The sequence below is a fragment of the Kalmanozyma brasiliensis genome, assembly GCF_000497045.1.
Source record: "Kalmanozyma brasiliensis GHG001 unplaced genomic scaffold PSEUBRA_SCAF5, whole genome shotgun sequence".
In the NCBI taxonomy this organism is placed as follows: domain Eukaryota; kingdom Fungi; phylum Basidiomycota; class Ustilaginomycetes; order Ustilaginales; genus Kalmanozyma; species Kalmanozyma brasiliensis.
Genome location: NW_015961988.1, coordinates 873,640 through 891,233, shown reverse-complemented (window position 1 = coordinate 891,233; position 17,594 = coordinate 873,640). Strand labels below are relative to the sequence as shown.

Below are 17,594 nucleotides of genomic sequence, written 5' to 3'. Positions count from 1 at the left end.
GAGCAGCTCGGAAAGGGTACGTTGCGGCCAGTTCTCGTCGATGTTGCTTCCTGGCGAGTGACCATCATCACCAAGCTTCGCATCGAACCTCCCACACATTCGTTCTGAGGAACCACATTCTCTCGACGATGACCGCAACTTCCTCGAACGGCGCTGCCACGCCCAACGATGGCACCTTTGCCGCTGGCGACCTCCCCGACTTTGACTCGATTCCTGCTGTCCCAGGCATGCCCCACGGGTGCGCTTGGAAAGTCTGGGGCAGCGGCGACGCTTTGGGTACACTCAACCTTCTCACTCCCACCGTCGTTGCTTCTGCCGCGTCAGAAATCCGTACTGGCGAGCGTGTCGCCCTCGACTGGGGCCTCGATAGCGTCGACATCCCCGCTAATCAGCGCGCGCACTTCGAGCATCGTATCATCGACCTCAAACCCCGCTTGGGCGTCTACGCCACCGACGACGAGGTCCACTTGAACACCCAAACCAGCTCTCAGTGGGATGGGTTCAACCATTTCGCCCACCAGTCGACCGGGTTGTACTATGGAGGGGTCAGCCACGAGGATTTGCACTCGGGAAAGGTGCCGAAGGGCGAGAGGAACAGTATGCATGCGTGGAGTTTGACCGGTGGCATTGCGGGGAGAGGCGTGCTCGTGGACTGGGTACACTGGTGGGAGCAGACCAAGGATGAACCAGTTCCCCCGGGCAACTCTTCTTATCCGATCCCGTTGGAGCAGATCAAGCAGGTCCTCGCGTGGCAAAAGACGGAACTGCGGACGGGGGATATTTTGTTGTTGCGAACGGGCGTTGTGCGGTGGTTCGAAGGCGCGAGTGAGGAGGAAAAGGTCAAGGGGATGATCGAGAACGACAACTTCCCCGGGCTCGAGGCGACCGAGGAGACCAAGAGGTGGTTGTGGAACTCCCACTTTGCCGCCGTCGCGAGCGACAATATGAGCTTCGAGTTTGGTCCACATGGCGGTAAGTGCCGATCCCACGCCGTTCTGAGGAAAGAGAAGAGAGGTACTGATCGAGATTTGGCCGCAATGCGTAAAACAGATCTCTGGCTGCACGAGTGGATCTTGCCCATGTTCGGCTGTCCCATCGGCGAGCTTTTCGATCTGGAACGGCTGTCAGGCGCCTGCCAGAAGCATCAAAGGTGGTCATTCTTCCTCACGTCGGCGCCGATTCGAGGTGAGTACTCCGGCTCCGTCTCGCTGCTACACCAATAGTCTGCTGACACCACACTCCGATCTGATTGTGGATCGACAGTCAAGGGCGGCATCGCCTCCTCCCCGAACGCCATCTGCATCTTTTAAGTCGACCTCGATTTCGCTCTGTCTCACTCGGTCTCATCGATCATCTCCTGGCTTCACAATGGATATCAGGTGACAAATGTGTATCTTCTTTCAGCAAGACTAAGTTACAACTCGGCCAAAGCCGTTCGCCCACCGAGCAGCTCGACGAGCGCTTTGAGCTCGTGCCACCACGCCGTCTTGCCGCGTCGATTCTTCATATCGGCGTTCTTTGCCATCTCGGTTGCCGCGGTGAAGCAGATGGTGGAACCCTGGATGGTGATCATCACCGCCGTGTCGTCCGAGTACGACTTTTCGCCCGTCTTGGATGAGTGCGATGACGAGGAAGAGCGCTGCTTGAGAGCTTCGGACTCGAGGAATTCGCAGCATTTGAGTGCGAGACGGGTCGCACGGACACGGTCGAGTGGCGAGGGAACGCCGCCCTGAAGCGTGTGGCCCAGGCTGGCGGATCGCGCATCGAACAGGCTCTTGCCCTCTTCTTTGAGGATCTTGGTGATGACTTCCGTTGTGAACACTTCGGAGGACTTCTCGTTGCGGATGACCAGACGACCTTCCGACTTGCCCTTGACATCGAGCAAAAAGCGCTTCTTGAGGAAGTTGACGTCTTTGCCTAGCTGCTGCAGACCGATGCCGACTTCGGGCGTGTAGACGAGCACAGCACCGGCAGCGAGCGCACCCATGACGGCGATGTAGCCGCACTTGCCTCCCTGCGTCTCGACGACGAAGACACGGTTGCGCGATGCAGACGCCGACTGCTTGACGGCGTCACAGGCGTCCACCAGGGCGTTGAGCGACGTATCGGATCCAAGCGAGAACTCGTTCATGGGCACATTGTTGGAAATGGTGGCGGGAAGACCGACGATGGGGATGCGGAAGGCAGGGTATCGGTCGCGGTTGTCGTTGAGGATCTTGACAGAGCTGAACGCCTCGAATCCACCAACGATGAGGAGACCTTCGATCTTGTGTTCCTGCAGCTTGGCTGCCACGGCGCCAATGTCGATGTCGGGCAGGTGACGGTTGACGCCGAGCTCAGAGCCGCCTCTTGTCGCCCAGCCATCCACGCGCAGCCAGGTGAGCATCGAAACATTGTCCTCGAGCAAGCCGGGAAATCCGTTATAGATGACGACAGCCTCGTGACCCTTGGCGAGACAGTAGCGCACGGCTGTTCGGGTCGCAGCGTTCATGCCTCCTGCAGGCGCGCCGACGTGGATGACGCCCATCCTCATGCGCTTCTTCTCTGGCACTCGCTCGTCCTCGGTGATCTGGCTGATGTACTTGAATGCACGGAGACCTTCGGCAAACTCGGGATCGCGAAGTGCCAACGCACCGTCAAAGTCTTTCGACTCGATGAGCTTGGCCACCTTTTGGGTCTGTTCGACGGCAAACATGAGCGGGATGCGCGTGATCTTGTTTTCGCTGATGCCGATGACGTACGATGGGGTCTCTGGGGTAGCTTCGAGCACAGCATCGACGGCTTCGATACCCTGGAGGGTGGCAAGGATGCGATCGTTGGCGTCCGGCTTGCCTCCTCGCTGGGTGTGACCCAGGGTGGTGACACGAGTATCGAGACCGAGATCGTCGGACAGCACGTTCTTGATCATCTCTGGGGTGATGTCATTGAGCTCGCGGTCGATAGCGCCTTCGGCGACAATGACAATCGACTTTCGCTTTCCGAGATCTCTGTGCTTTTGAAGGACCTCGCACATTTCCGAGTGCCATTCCTGACCCGTAGGAGGGCGTTCGGGTATGAAGACGTAGTCGGCACCGGTAGCAATACCGGCCATGAGGGCGAGCCAGCCGCAGTGTCGTCCCATGACTTCGACTACGAAGGCGCGGGAGTGTGACGCAGCTGTGGAAGAGATGGAGTCGACCGACTCGCAGATGCGTTGCAGAGCAGTGGATGCGCCAATGGTGATGTCGGTGGTGGCCATGTCATTGTCGATGGAGCCGACGAGACCGACGATGTTGAGATGCGCAAACTTGGTGGCCTGCTCTTCAGTGATGCGACCCTTGGACTTGAGCGCCGAGACGAGGTCGGGCCATTCTGCGCGAAGCTTGTCTGCACCGGTGAGACTTCCGTCACCACCACAGACGGCAAGTGCGTCGATGCCGTTGATGATGAGGTTGTAGGCAGCTTGCTCGCGGCCTTCTGGTGTGCGGAACGTCTTGGATCGAGCGGTCCCGATCAGAGTTCCGCCTTGGTCCATCCAACCACGCACGTCATCCCAACCTACGCGGATGATGTATCGACCCCGGAGACCGAGTTCTTGTGCCTCTCCGACGCCTTCACGCAGCAATTCGCCTTCGCCATACGTGGGCACAAAATCGGACTGCTCCGTTTGCTGATTCCGATCGGAAGCCTTGCCTTTGGGGTCGGCGGTGTCGGCAAAGGTAGGTTGGCTCGTGCTGACCGAGGGGGTCTGTGGAGGCGTGCTATCGGGGGATTGGTTCCCGCGAACGAGACCCTCCCAGCCTTCACGGATGACGAAAGCCTCGCATCCGCGGAAGATGGCCATCTTGACGACGGAGCGTACGGCAGCATTCATACCAGCCGAGTCTCCGCCCGAGGTCATGACGGCGAGCCTTCGAGGTTGGCCTCCATTTGTGCTGGTTCGAGCGAATTTGGCGGACAAGTCTTTGTCGCTGGCCGATTGGCCGGCAAAGGTGTTTTCAGCACGGATGGCTGGCGCGAAGGGCGGCATCGTGAAGGTGTTCATCCAGCTTTGAGCCGATTGGAGGGGGTCGTTGTTTGTCGTTGGTGGTCCTGCTTTGTCTCTATGTATGGGGCAGCGCAGCCAGCGGTTGTTGCTGCGTGTTGTCTTTGATCCGGCCGGTCGAGCTGATTTGAGCCTTGAGCCAGAGTTGCAGTGGATCGAACCGAACTGATTCCGTGTTACGTGGACTGAAGATGGTTGCAAGGGAATGTCAATGGCCTCGAGGATGATCGTGAGCAAAGTCGGGTTGTCACAGAGGCTAAGAAGCGTGCTGAGCTGTAGAGTGATTTCATATCGATCTGCGCATGGATTCCTACACAAAATAGGATCCGTGCAGATCCTTATCCAAAAAAGTCACGCTCGCTTTTCTTCCTGCCAAGCGTCACCACTAAAAGAGAGTCTCGTCGTGGGTCACTGCATGTGTGTTTGTGTGGGTTGAGCTCGGTGGAATTTCGGATCAACTTTTCAGAGGACCCTCTCTCTCCTCCCAGAGGAGGGCGTTGATGACCGCATGTGAGGAAGAGGCGTGGGAACCATTTTGGCTTCACCAACCGTGATCTTCAGAAAGAGACGACGACTCAGCGTGCTCGCATGTTTCCGAAATTCGAGCCTGCGGACACGGGCCGTAACCGCTAGAAGGCCCACCACGGCAACGGCGCTGCTTTTGGGTCGTAGTTGATCCCTTCATAGCTGCGACGGGGGTCCCGATCGGACCACCCGATCCGGGCCTCGAGTCGAAGATGTCGACGCGGGCTGTCAACCACAAAGGGCGGAAGGTTGAGCGAACACGTCAGGACCGAGACATCTTGTGGTATTGTTCGTGATCATCGTGAGCTCTGTAGGTCATTTGGGCTGAAGGCTGCAGCTGGCGAATACAGTGGCTTGGGCGCGCTGTCACATGGCTCCGTGGGTCTGGAAAAGTGGGCGGCTGCCAAGCGAGGTGCGTGGTTGGAAGGGCGCGTAGAAACCCTTTACCGCTGTTTGCACGCTTAACCGGACGGAGAAAAGGGAGGCGTGCGGGCCAATCTTGTTTGGCAGCATTCCTGCTCGGCGTCTCGCATGCAAGAGTGACTAGACTAGGCTAGGCTAAGTTAGCTTTGACATCATCATCGTCACGACTGTTGAGGTCTGTCGACAGCATGACTTCTAGATTATTCTCCGACAGCAATCCATTGTCCCCGGTGCAGATGCCTCCCTTGAGCTGTGTTCGCTGCTGTCTACATGGCTTGCACCTCGTTGGACTGTCGAGAATGCACGCCAGGTCTGATCTTCCCATCGGGTGATTGTGCGCATGAACGATGGTATGCAGGATCAGCGGGGCGATATCCGCTCTCGGCCTATCTGGCCACGCAGCTGAGCTGACAAGAATGGTTTAAACTCACGTCGAGATCAGCTCTGCTCCGCATTTTGCTCTTGTCCCTCAACTCAGAAGAGAGAGACAAACCCAGATGGAAGACAAGTCATCGGTCTTGAGCCTGACTGAATTCGAAAAGCATCAACATTTAGCCCTTTGATGGTATGCGGCGTTGACCTCGGTGGCGCTGGCATTTGGGTCGCAGAGTGTGCGATCGGAATGGCTCCTTTGCTGGCTTGAAGCAGCCCCTTGCATCGCAGCCAGCCCCGCCAGATGTGCACACCTCATCTCGCCCACACACACAGATCATCATCCCACGTCGCAAGTGCCGCCCTCTCTGAGCTTCCACCGTAGAGGTTTGACCGACAGCATTCCGAATAGTCAAACCTTGGCTCGGACCCTTCTACGCCCTTGGATGCCCATGACAGATGATGGCAGTGCAAAGTGCAGAGCAGGACAAAGCAAACAAAGACCCACATCCGTCGGTTTGGTTTAGGGTTTAGATTGGCTTTCTGCAGTCGCCTGCGTCGGCTCTGAGTGGAAAATTGGACGGCGGGCGGGTCAGCATCAGCAGCAGCAGCAGCAGCAGCCACCATCCGCCCGCCTTGCCGCACACTTGAACCCTGCCCGCTGCCGTTGCACCCTTCTAAGCTCGGTCCCCTCTCTATTTTCTCTCTCGACTTCGTGTCTCATTTGAGGCGCAACGCAGCACACAGTCACACACACACTCGCGTTGCACCGTAACTCAGTTCAACTCGACTCGACTTTTTAGCACCGAAATGGACAAGAGACAGACCGACAGCTGCACGCCTGCACCTCTGTTGATTGTCACATCCCGCACGCAACACTCGCACCACTCACACAATCACCTCTGACCGCTATTCGGCTTAGGCTACGCCTCTACCGCCTGCTGCACTAGCCGTTGACCCCGCTTCACCCTCCTCGACTCAGCTCCTTCTCTCGCTCCTCCGTCACACCTTCTCTCTTTCTCTCGACATCTCTCGTCTGCGTCAGCCCCAGAGACCGATTCAATCGTCTCTCTCACCGATCACGCCCGCACGCTCTTGCACTTGGCGACCCGACTCTCCTTTGCATTTTGTCACAGTCAACCATCGATCATCTACGCCCTGGCTTGCTCTGCTCTGCTTTCCTGTTTCGATCAGTCTATCGCTCGTTTGTCACACGAGTGACCCTTCTCCGCGCAGTTCGCCATCGACCAAGCTCTGTATCGTTCCGTCGCTCGTCGACCCCACCACTACTCTCGACATCATCCGCTCCGCTTCGGACAGCGCTGTCCGTGTTACTGCATCAAGTCAATCTCGACGAGGCTTGCCTTCTGCCGTCGACGCTCAACGCTCAGCATCGTCCCTTCACAAGCGTCGGTGGAATCATCCGAGAGCGCTCTGACCAACGACACTCCGGAACCGCTGTCACCGTCCCTTTCCGACGAAGCCGACCTATCCGCCGGGCGCTGCTTCCACTTCACAACAAACGCGAGGGTCGATTCACTCGGTCTCTTTCCTTCCCCAGCATCAGGATCGAACCGCGGTGGTGGATCTGTCCACAGTTCGTCTATCCAAGGCACCACATTCCCTCATCTGCTTTCGTTGCTCGCCCATACGCCCAGCTCCTGCAAGCTCGACCATGCCTTTGCGATCACTCAGCACATAAGCTATGGCACAGGTCGCTTCCGCTTCGGAGCCACCTCTTGCGCCCTTACATCATCACGGCCTCCTACCTCATCAGCAGGGGCTCCGCGACGATCTGGTCGGCTTGTCGATCATCATGCAGGCCGCAACGGCACCCGGCGGACTGACGGACGGTGCGTCTACTTCGTATCGCGTCCCACATCCGCCTGCTACACATCCCGCCGCCTTTGATCATGCTTCAGCATCACTACGACCGCCAGAAACCGAAATGCCCACAACAGCAGCATCGCTCATGCGCGAGGGTCCAAGAGACTTTACTGTCATCAAGGACGTGGGAGACGGATCCTTCGGTACCGTCTGCCTCGCCGACTGGAAGAGCCCGCTGCCGAGTGGTACCATGCTTTCACCCATGCAGCATCCAACAACACGGCCAGAATACATTGGTAAACGTCTGGTCGCTATTAAAAAGATGAAGAAGCCCTTTCCCAGCTGGCAGGAATGCATGAAGCTCAAAGAGCTCAGCTCGCTCCTCACAATACCTCCGCATCCCAACATCATCCCGCTCTACGACGCCTTCCTCATGCCCACCACAAAAGAGCTTCACTTCGTCTTTGAGTGCATGGAGGGCAACCTCTATCAGCTCACAAAGTCGCGCAAGGGGCGTCCACTTGCCGCTGGTCTGGTCGCTTCCATCTACGAACAGATCGTTCTCGGTCTCGACCACATCCACCAGCATGGCTACTTCCATCGCGACATGAAACCCGAGAATCTTCTCATCACCACCACCGGCCTTGCAGACTACCCAAATCTGCGTGAGAGTCAGCCCTCGGAGAAGGACGTGCTCGTCATTGTCAAGCTCGCCGATTTCGGTCTCGCTCGTGAGACCGACAGCAAACCGCCCTACACCGAATACGTGTCCACGCGCTGGTACCGTGCTCCCGAAGTGCTCCTTCGATCGCGCGACTACAGCAATCCTGTCGACATGTGGGCTCTCGGCACCATCCTCGCCGAGCTTGTCAATCTCAAACCCCTCTTCCCCGGCCATAGTGAGGTGGATCAGGTGCTCCAGATTTGCGACATTCTAGGCGACCCGAGCAACAGCTACGGCATCGACTCGCGCTCAAGACGCAACGGCGGTGGGCCGTGGGATAGAGGTATCCGCATGGCGAGGGCTGTCGGCTTCACCTTTCCCGTGCGCAAGCCCATCAAGTTCTCTCGCCTCTTTACGGATCGAGTCCCACAAAGCTTGGTGGATTGCATTGAGGATCTCCTCCGCTACGATCCGAAAGCGAGGCTCACGAGCAAGGACTGCATAGAGCATCATTACATGCGATTCTACGCTCCGAGATTGCGGCCACCGCAAGCGAAACCAGTGGTCAGCGCAACGGCTCCCCTGCGGCCGCAGCAGGTCTTGGCCACCAACTTGGCAGCATCGCGTCCTATACCGCCGTCGCATTCAACACCCCTCTCACCACATGCGAATCGACCACCGTTTGGAGCTGCCGATTCGAACATCAGGCCTTTGGCCATGCTTCGCCAACCGGATGGAACTCCGCTCGTCATGGTCAATGGTGGCCGTCCCGTAATCCAGGCTCCCGTCCCTGCTGCCAACGCGCACGCTTCGCCCGCATCGCCGATGCAGGAAGACATGGATCAAGCGCAATGGGCACCTCCGGACGCCTCGATGAGCAGAGAAGTGTCTCTGTCCGGCTATCCCGCGTTCCCGGATTCGGCTTCTGTGTACAGCAGCTCCGCTCACCACGACGGACCCCCCTCCGTCGCCCATTCCTCTGATGCATCATCGACCCTTGTCAACGGTCCAATGAGACTGCCCAACGGTCACATCGACCCTCGCCATGCCCAGACGTTGCACGCACCGCAGCACGAACAGTACCTCCGTCATCTCCGCCAAGGCTCCGATCAGGCGCAGGTCTCTGACTATGATGGACATGGCGCCTTCGTTCCGTCCCCAGGCCAGTATGCGAGCAGAGACATGCAAGGCTATCTTTCGGCCACATCGTCCTCCATCGACCTTGCGCAGCAACAGGACCCGAACACCAGCGGCGAGACCATCAGCTCGCGTGACAAGGACAAGCGAAAGAGCAAGGGTTGGGGTATCAGCTCCGTTTTCGGCGGCGGCGGCGGCGGCGGCGCCAATGGCGTTGTCGCTGACAACGGCAGCGCTCATCAGTACGCGAACGGCAGTGCTCCCAGCTCTCGCAGGCCCTCCAATGGCGTGGCATCCGCCTACGCTGCTGGCAACGGATCCCACCAGGAGCTCAAAGCGTCGTTGGAACCGACACCAGCACAACGCATCGCTGCCGAGCATGCCACATCTGCGGCACAGTCCAACGGCGTCCCAGCAAAGCCCATCGATCCGAAGAAAGCCAAGAAGGAAGCCGAAAAAGCGGCTCGCGAGGCGGAGAAGGCCAAACGAGAGGCACAGCAGAAAGCTGCTCGAGACCGTGCGCGTGCCGTCATGCAGAAGCGCCAACAGATCTTGGCTTCCTCCAACAACAAGGATTCTGTCGAATGGCTTGCGGGCAGTGTGCAGGCCGACTCTGTGTACAGAACAAGCCCCAGCGAGAAGGCGCGAGGCAAACAACCTGCTGCGCCCGGTTCTCAGCTCTCTCCGCCCGTGTCTGGCCTGGCACCGGGAGAGTTCGCTCGCTCGCCCTTGCAGCCACCTATCCATGGCCTCAGCCCCGACTATGGCATGAATGGCAATCCAGCTATCGCCGGCAACATGGCCTGGCGAGGCGTGGGTGCTGCCATCTACAGTCGGTCCAACAAGGCACGCAGACGGGAACACGATGACGACCACTCCATGTCGAGTTTCGAAGATGGCGTCGAGCCGCGCAGAGCCAACTACGCGCCCTCGATACAGTCCTATCAGACCGGCGACAGCGATCCGGGGCCGGGCACTGGCCAACATGGGCAGCCGGGACACTACGTCCAGCGTGCCAGTTCCTCTTCTTCGCTCGCATCAGCACCGCCCGTGATCGACCAGCGTCGCTTCGCTCCTTCTCTTGAGTCGCATCGCAGCTCAGCAGAGACACGTATCATCAGCTCGCTTGATCATCAGCTCATCGCCAACATGGAGAGGATGACGGCCGCAGAAGCACGGACCCGAACTCCAGGCAATGTCTCCCCCGGCCCTGCCCATCTTCCTGGCCCGCGCCAATCAGCCAGTCGGTCGAGTCGAACCGGCAGTCGCGCTTCGTCGACATCTGCGCATCGACAGGGCTCAGCGTCGCCGTTGCATCACGCAAGCGGCATCCCGCGCTTCCATCCTTATTCGCTTGGCGGGCCGGGGACGCCTTCGACGGGCTACCATCCACCGTATCAGCTTCCGCCGCTTCACCAGAGCCTGCAGCAGGGTGGCGTAGTGCGAGGCGATGCGGGAATCGATGCCGGGATGCCGGCAGCGTACTATTCCAACGGAAGTCACCCACAGCAGCAAATGCATCAGCAGCACGTCAATCCCATGTTCCACGTCGCACCTGGGCACGGCACTAACGGCACTACGCTGCCGCCCTTCTCGTCGATCGCAGCGTCCATCGACGTCCCCGCCATCGATGAGAAGGCGACGCAGATGCTATATGCTCAGGCGCGTCCCAGCGGCGTTTTGCCACAAAACTGACCGTGTCTCAGCACATTGTCGCTTCTGTTGCCCGCACGACTCACTTGTGCTTTCAGTCTCACGCTCTTTCTCTCGTGTAATCTTGTCTCCGCACATTGCTGCAACTCTTGCCGATACCATCTCTTTGCATCTTTCACCAACGAGTGCTTTCAAGTGAGCGATGTCCGTCTGCATCTTGCCATGCTTGGATTGGACAAGCGAAACAACTCAACACTGAGACAATAACTACCATATACGCTGCTATTTGAAGGCGAAAAAAGACAGCTCAATAGCTGTCAAAATACTGGCAAAAAAAGTGATTTGATCCTCCGAATCCGGGAATTGAACCCGGGTCTGCGCCGTATTTCTGCGCGGAGAACGTAGTCAATTGAATGACAAGGCGCCGTCATAGCCACTAAACTAATTCGGATCGCTTCATGCTGGGCCGAACAGCTGTAGCATCTATATACTCAACATGTCCTCGACGTTCTCCCACTTAGTCTCTTGCTCAGCCACCCTCGAAACTCTCAATCTTTCAGGTCAAGGAGAACGCTGTAAGGGGCATCAGTTGTCCATTGTTTCGAGAGTCTCTCAGAGATCCACATACGTGACTCTATTGGCGACCTGAACGCCGATGCGCCCGGCCCAGACAGGCGGGCATTTACGCAGCTGTGACCCGCACCTAACTTCCACTCTGTCCACTAGTGCGCCGAAACGCGAACCGAGTGTCTCTACGGATTCGTCCCGGTCAGAGCCCGAACTAGAAGGCGGTGTGATAAGGCAGGTGGTGCTGGCGTGAAACCGAGCTTCGTCGTAGTACGACTTGGCGCGGAAGGCGCGGCGCAGCTCGGCGCTGAGCGCTGTCGAAAGCGTGTGCAGCTGTTGCGGACGGCATCGAACGGGCGATGGTCAGATTCAAGCTAGTACAATTGAGCGTGACGGGGGGAACTGGCTCGCAACGTACCTGTTCGCGCCCTGATCCGACCTCGAGCACCATAAAGTGCCGCGAAGCGTCGTCGTTTGCCAGATGGGCGAGTCTCGAGAATGAGAATGCAAAGCTGTTAAGAGACATCATGCAGAGACCGAGGATCAGCAACCCACCAAAATCGAGGCTTGGAAGCATGCGACACGTACCTCCTCAGGCTCGCCTTGAGCCGCTTCACCTCTGCCGTGGCCACCTTGACGAACTCGTCACGCTCATAGCTGCGCACCGTGAGTGGCCGAGTCAGCGAGATGTGAAGATGTTCTGGTCCTGACGAAGAGTCTGACGCTCGATCCTCATCGTTGTCGCGTACACGATCCTGTGTCAGATCGAGCAGCGTGTCATCCGATCCTAGCTGTTGCTGCAGATAGTCGTGGGCTTCTCTGACGCACTTGCTAAGCTGAGTGTCGATCAAGACTGCGATTGCCAACGTTAACACTTGTCAGAGCAGCGTCGTGCTTTGACATATATGCCCGACGGCTAAATGGGCGCCACTCACCTTCGACGAAGCAGTAGCAGAGCCAGTCTCCTCTTGCGACCTTCTTGGCAGTGCTACTTGCGAGGCTCGAAGTTGACGAGGTGGCATCTTGCTCTAGCGCATCGGCCTCGAGGCTCGGCAGCTTTCTATGGACAGAATATACCAGGGTCAACGACTTGATCCGGACACAATCGAGATGCAACGAGGGTCAACGCTTACCTCTTGAGTCGACCTAGAGGAGGAGCTCCCACTGGTGCGCCTTCAGCCGACTTGCCTGGTCGCGCTTCGGAGGCTGACGATAATCTCGATAGCTGCGCTGCTTCCTCGTCCGCCTCCGAGTCTGAGTCGACATACTGGGAAAGGCCGGCAAGAGCGCCGCTCATGGTTCAGAGCGGCATCGTACCGTGTGCGTGTCGATAGCGCTCGAGCCGGTCAGGGTCCTAACGGTATGCACGTCCAAAAGGTGGAGGAAGGATCGCCGAGATCCGAGGGAGAGACGTTGGATCTCTTGAGATTTGCCCGATGACAATGCTTGCCGTGCGTGTGTTAGGTTGTTACGTCTTGGGTTCTTCTTCGCGCTTTGTTGTTGAGAATCAAAAATTCCCACGCTTCGTCGAAATTGGCGGCGAATTAGGTGGTCAGGACTCGCGCTAGCGCGTGATTTTCGCTGTTGCACTTCAAACTTGTATTCAATTTCCAGCTCAATTCTGGCTGGGAGAAATCCGAATTCTTCACGGTTGCAGCAGGCAGTCTTGCCGTTGGACGCAGCAGGAAGACACTCAAGCTGAGCGAGAAGACAGCCCAGGCTCAGCGAGCGAACGAGAGCCTGACAAGGCCCGAGCCTCTCGAGAGCAGGCTGCTGCCTCAATTCAAGGTTAGCGCGAAGCAGCGAGAGTTGGTCGATGTGCGGTTTGGTGCTGTGTTTGACCTTGAGCTCGACACCATCCTTTGCTCTTCTTCGTCACCACCAAGAATTCGTCAAGATGGTACGTATGCCCCTACATTCGGGTAGAAGACGACATTGCCAGATCATACGACATCCGACACTGCAACAGCCAGAGCCGCCAGCATTCCGACACAACACCAACCAATCGCATCAACATACATCAGTCCAGACGTCGCAGAGCATGCTGGAGCAAGTCCATGTACGACCATACGACGACCTCCGCCATCCCATTCCGTCAGCATGTCGTGCCTAGTCCGATGTCACACAGTAAAGCGGTTGGCTCCGACATCAGCATTCTATCAGCGGCCGCGAGACTAAGCAGTCGCGTCGGAGGACGGGTCAGACATGATGGAGGGAGAGGTCCTCGGTGCTTGCGTTGAATACAGCCAGTACAGCCGGATGCACACGGAGTCAAAGGGCACATTGCGATCGGTTCGCACTGCACTGATCAGCGATAGCGATGCAGCGGACTTTCAGCAAGTGGTGCATCGGACCGCGTGACACTCAGCTGCTTGCGTGCTGCGGACATGGCGACGAAGGACCGGAGTGTGCTGTCGATGGAGCGAACAGCTGCCAGGGCATCGCAACTGGTAGCTAAGGGCTTGGAGACGGCATGCAAAGGCAGTACATGCCAGTGGGGCTCCTACTCAAGTGCTCGGGTTCACCACGCTTTAGGCCACCGTCCAGCACCGATGAGTCGCCAATCACACGTCTCGCCGCCCTCCTACATCTCGACTTTCTCAACGTTCTCCTACCAGTATCCAGTTCACAGCAGCGGCATCAGAGTGTCGATCATGATCTGGCATTCGCTTCCTCCCGACTTTCGTTCATTGCCCGCCTCAGTCTACTAACCATCCTACCCGCATTGCTTGCTTCATTTGCAAACTCGTAGGACTCCACTTCTCCCGTCACCCTGCGAACCCGCAAGTTCATCACCAACCGTCTGCTCCAAAGGAAGCAGATGGTGCTGGATGTCATCCACCCTGCTCGCCCCAACGTCTCCAAGGCTGAGCTCTCGGAGAAGCTCTCGGAGATGTACAAGACGCCCAAGGAGCAGTGCATCGTGTTCGGCATGCGCACTGCCTTCGGTGGTGGACGCTCGACCGGCTTTGCCCTTGTCTACGACTCGCGCGAGTCGATGAAGTTCGAGCCCAAGCACCGCCTGGTGCGCGTCGGCCTCGCCGAGAAGACCGAGAAGGCCTCGCGAAAGCTGCGCAAGGAGCGCAAGAACCGTGCCAAGAAGGTCCGTGGTACCAAGAAGGTCAAGGCCAGCGAGGCTGCCAAGAAGAAGTAAACGGTGGTCGTCCTGCATCGATCGCTTCCTTCTCTTCGTTTCAGCACCTTTCTCGTCCTCACCTGCAGCAGCCTTGCTTTTCTTACGAGGATGTGCCGTGGTGTTCTCATCAGCCTTGGTTCATCGCACTGCCGACGTGCTTTCGCCCCTTCTTTCGACGTCGACAACATCATAGCGTCTCCCGAATGCTGATGTGATACATCTATGCACGCAGGCTCTACCAAAATTACCACTGCATCATTCCCATCACACACACTCTACTGCAATTGTACCATCAACTCGTATCTCCCTTTCAGAGCTTTGGACTCACGTATGTCTGCTAGTTCGACTCCCAAAACTTCACACCCCGAAATATCGAAAGAAGGCGGTGTCACTATCCATTCGACATGTTCCGAAAGTTGCGCTCGTGGGTTGCGCTATGCTTGATCTGAGATGGCGTCGAGCTGAGAGGTCAGTGATTCACGGCAGATGCCGGCACGTCTATGCTTTAGACTGTGGGTCCTGACCTTGACACCAGGCGGTCGTGGTGAGTTCACACTTCGAACAAGGCTCGAAGACACAGCACTGAATGTGATGCAAAAAGTGGATTGAGATGGATACTGTTACATGCTGACGTTGCGGGGTTCTGAGCTTGAAGGATGCAGTGGTAGGTGAGGTTCTGCTCTCTCTATTGCTTTATTCCTGACGCCGGCATCACCTCAACATCAGCCTCCTCGAACAAGCTGCCTCCCTGACCCGGCTCTGGCATTGGTGTCGCCTCCCTGACCTGCTTTTGCGCCTCGATCAACGCCAACCTCCTCTCGTTCAACACAAATTTGATCCTAGCCATGCTCTTCCTCACCCTGTGGTTCTTCCTTCCCAAGTTCTGAGACCACATGTTGGCGGCCTGACGTGCGCCAACCCTGTTGAGCTCCTCCCAGCTCGTTGCCAGCCTGTTCCTCTCCATCAGCAACACGTACCACAACGTGTGCAGATCCTTACTGCTTTTCAAGCGAAGTTCGGAGGCGAGCCAGGAGCGACTATCGCCGTCCTTGCGCAAATCACTCTGGTGAACAGCATGCGGAAGACGCACATGGAACTTGGGTGGAGTGATGGAGTCCTTGCTCCCCGTCTCGTAGGCTGCGGGCCCGCCGAGCGCCTTGTCGCTGATCTCGTGCGGGCGGGTGCGGAAGAATTGGAGCAGAGGATGCGCGGGGTACTGCTTGATCTGTTCGAGCTGCGACTTTGGTGTAGGCGGCAGCGAGGGCTGCGTTTGCGAGGCTGGCTTGGTCGGGCGTGGGACGGGCGCTTGCGCCAGACGAGATGAGGAGGAGATGTTGCGTGCTGTGGCAGCAGACGCTCGGAGAGGCTGCGAGACGCGCGTGAGGACGCTTCTTGACGACGACATGATAGCCTTGTGCAGTCTCGAGATGGACGATGCCTCTCGTTGCGATGTGTGATGATGCTCGAGACGTCTTATGGCAAGACGATGGTGTAGCTGCGAGGGTGTCAAGAAGATCTCCAAATTTTCCACAGGTCGGCACCGAGTGTGTCAGCTTTGAGGTGCGATTTTCTAGAATTTGTGAGATCGTCATCGTCGTCAAAGCGAACGCGAACGCGAAAAAATTCCAGCCCCTGACGTTCTCGAGCTGGTTGCTAGCATCGCCGCTGTAGATCGATATCAACTGCGCAACTTCATTGTGACAGCTGTTGCACGCTCTTGTCTCGTCTCATTACCTCGTCAAATGAGAGACACCTCGTGGAAAGCTTCTTGCTGTCCCTGTATTTCCATCGGATGTCGGCACGTCGAGTGGCAGGCATTGGTGGCAATGTCAGGTGTGTACGACTGCAGAGAAACTTCGTCGAAGGGTCCACAACATACAGTTGCTGCACCCCTGACAAGGACCCAGGCCACCAGGCTGGCCCGATCGCATCGTGCAGGTCCCATCGTCGGCATTGACGGTAGCATGCGCTCCTTTGTGAAGTGCAGACCATTCGCCGTGGGAGCCCTGTGCACCGACGACGTCGAGATGGCCCCAGCAATTCTCTTCAAAGCAAGGCACCGTGGGAAAGCGCGAATGAAGCACGAGCGAGCTCACTAAAGCAGAAGCGATCTCATTCTCACGGGAGCAACATGAAGGAGGGCCACCCGAGAATCGACCGCTCTGCCATTGTCTGTCTCGCATGTTCTCACGCACAATGGGCAAAGAACAAAGGGGTGCATGGCTCGATGTGGTCGGATAGCCGGCTAGCCAACTCCGGGTCAGGATCGCATCTCGCTGCATGACTGCTTGGACCGCCCAATTAGCGGTGTTGTTCGTCCAAGATTATGTGTAGCAGCTTTGACCTTGGTGCGCTTCTTCAAGGGAGGACCAAGCTGAACAGTGAGCACTCGACATGCACCTGCAGCAGCGCTGATTGTGCAGCTTGCTTCCTCCTCGATCGGCAGCTCATCAACCACCTCGCGGATCCCAGTTGCGCTTTGCATCCGGATCGCTTCGCGAAGAGAGTCTTAAATGCAATCTATCAAACAGTAGAAGAATTCGCCCGGTCGCCTCGGTCAGCCCGACAATAGAGCTGAGTGAGAGGTGTCGCCATATCCGGAACGCTTTCCGAAAAAGAAATGCAAAAAACAGAGATCCCGCTGGGATTGGCACTCCGCTTTGGCGCCTTGTTGCCAAGAGAGAGAGAGCATGCAACTGAGGAAAAGAGCCAAAAATCAGACCCACGCGTGCGCAGCGCTATGCATTCGGATAGCTGGCTAAGCGAGACAGGTGGCCACGCCCACACTGACCACTCAAGCCACCCACCCACGCTTGCTTGTTTGCCAGGCTGCAGCACCTTTCCTGCCAGCCCACCTCCTGTCGTTTCCGTCTCTCTTGGGCAGCCCACTCTGATCTCGGAGTCGGAAGCTTGCTAAAGGGCTCAGCTTCTAGCATGCATCAGTCGACTGGATCCGAGCTGTTTCCGTACCGTGTCCTGAGCAAGCTATAGATTAGCCTCGAGTCTGACAAGGGCGAATCCAACTCAGCTGCGTTCGTCTGCGCCGGTGAAAGGAGAGAGCGTTGTTACGCAGTTTCACCACAAACTAAGCGCGGATCAAGCCTCCTTTCCTCTCTTTCTCACGTCTGGCAGTGCATCGCATCGCATCGCATCGCATCGCATCTGTAGGCGAAAGCTTTGAGGCTGAAGCAGCTGTCCTGCCATCTCATCTCCTTCATCGACCCACCTTGTACCGCCGGACGCTAATCGCTGAGCCAGCGCAGCGC

General features: G+C 57.4%; 6 protein-coding genes and 1 non-coding gene across 7 annotated transcripts; 3 read left to right on the top strand and 4 right to left on the bottom strand.

The window, feature by feature from the left end:
• Window positions 1-128: 128 nt before the first annotated feature.
• PSEUBRA_005370 (putative cyclase) lies at window positions 129-1,310 on the top strand (the record flags this gene model as incomplete). The annotated part of the gene is made up of 3 exons (XM_016438804.1): window positions 129-972; window positions 1,051-1,185; window positions 1,264-1,310. 3 exons carry the CDS (start codon window positions 129-131, stop codon window positions 1,308-1,310), a joined length of 1,026 nt encoding a protein of 341 aa, XP_016290654.1.
• A 104-nt stretch (window positions 1,311-1,414) lies between these two features.
• On the bottom strand, window positions 1,415-4,009 carry PSEUBRA_005369 (Phosphofructokinase domain protein; the record flags this gene model as incomplete). The annotated part of the gene is made up of 1 exon (XM_016438781.2): window positions 1,415-4,009. One exon carries the CDS (start codon window positions 4,007-4,009, stop codon window positions 1,415-1,417), a length of 2,595 nt encoding a protein of 864 aa, XP_016290653.2.
• Window positions 4,010-7,049: 3,040 nt separating this feature from the next.
• Window positions 7,050-10,667, top strand: PSEUBRA_005368 (Protein kinase domain protein; the record flags this gene model as incomplete). Its single annotated transcript, XM_059465521.1, has 1 exon — window positions 7,050-10,667. One exon carries the CDS (start codon window positions 7,050-7,052, stop codon window positions 10,665-10,667), a length of 3,618 nt encoding a protein of 1,205 aa, XP_059320442.1.
• Window positions 10,668-10,973: 306 nt separating this feature from the next.
• PSEUBRA_006523 lies at window positions 10,974-11,076 on the bottom strand. Its single transcript has 2 exons — window positions 11,040-11,076; window positions 10,974-11,008 (listed from the first exon to the last, which is right to left on the bottom strand). It is a non-coding gene; the product is annotated as a tRNA-Asp (tRNA).
• Window positions 11,077-11,237: 161 nt separating this feature from the next.
• Window positions 11,238-12,489, bottom strand: PSEUBRA_005367 (U6 snRNA phosphodiesterase Usb1; the record flags this gene model as incomplete). Its single annotated transcript, XM_016438808.1, has 5 exons — window positions 11,238-11,525; window positions 11,611-11,704; window positions 11,781-12,045; window positions 12,128-12,252; window positions 12,326-12,489. 5 exons carry the CDS (start codon window positions 12,487-12,489, stop codon window positions 11,238-11,240), a joined length of 936 nt encoding a protein of 311 aa, XP_016290651.1.
• A 600-nt stretch (window positions 12,490-13,089) lies between these two features.
• Window positions 13,090-14,346, top strand: PSEUBRA_005366 (Ribosomal protein S24e; the record flags this gene model as incomplete). Its single annotated transcript, XM_016438802.1, has 2 exons — window positions 13,090-13,092; window positions 13,945-14,346. 2 exons carry the CDS (start codon window positions 13,090-13,092, stop codon window positions 14,344-14,346), a joined length of 405 nt encoding a protein of 134 aa, XP_016290650.1.
• Window positions 14,347-15,013: 667 nt separating this feature from the next.
• PSEUBRA_005365 (Ribosomal protein L47, mitochondrial) lies at window positions 15,014-15,733 on the bottom strand (the record flags this gene model as incomplete). The annotated part of the gene is made up of 1 exon (XM_016438780.1): window positions 15,014-15,733. One exon carries the CDS (start codon window positions 15,731-15,733, stop codon window positions 15,014-15,016), a length of 720 nt encoding a protein of 239 aa, XP_016290649.1.
• Between the last annotated feature and the right edge of the window lie 1,861 nt (window positions 15,734-17,594).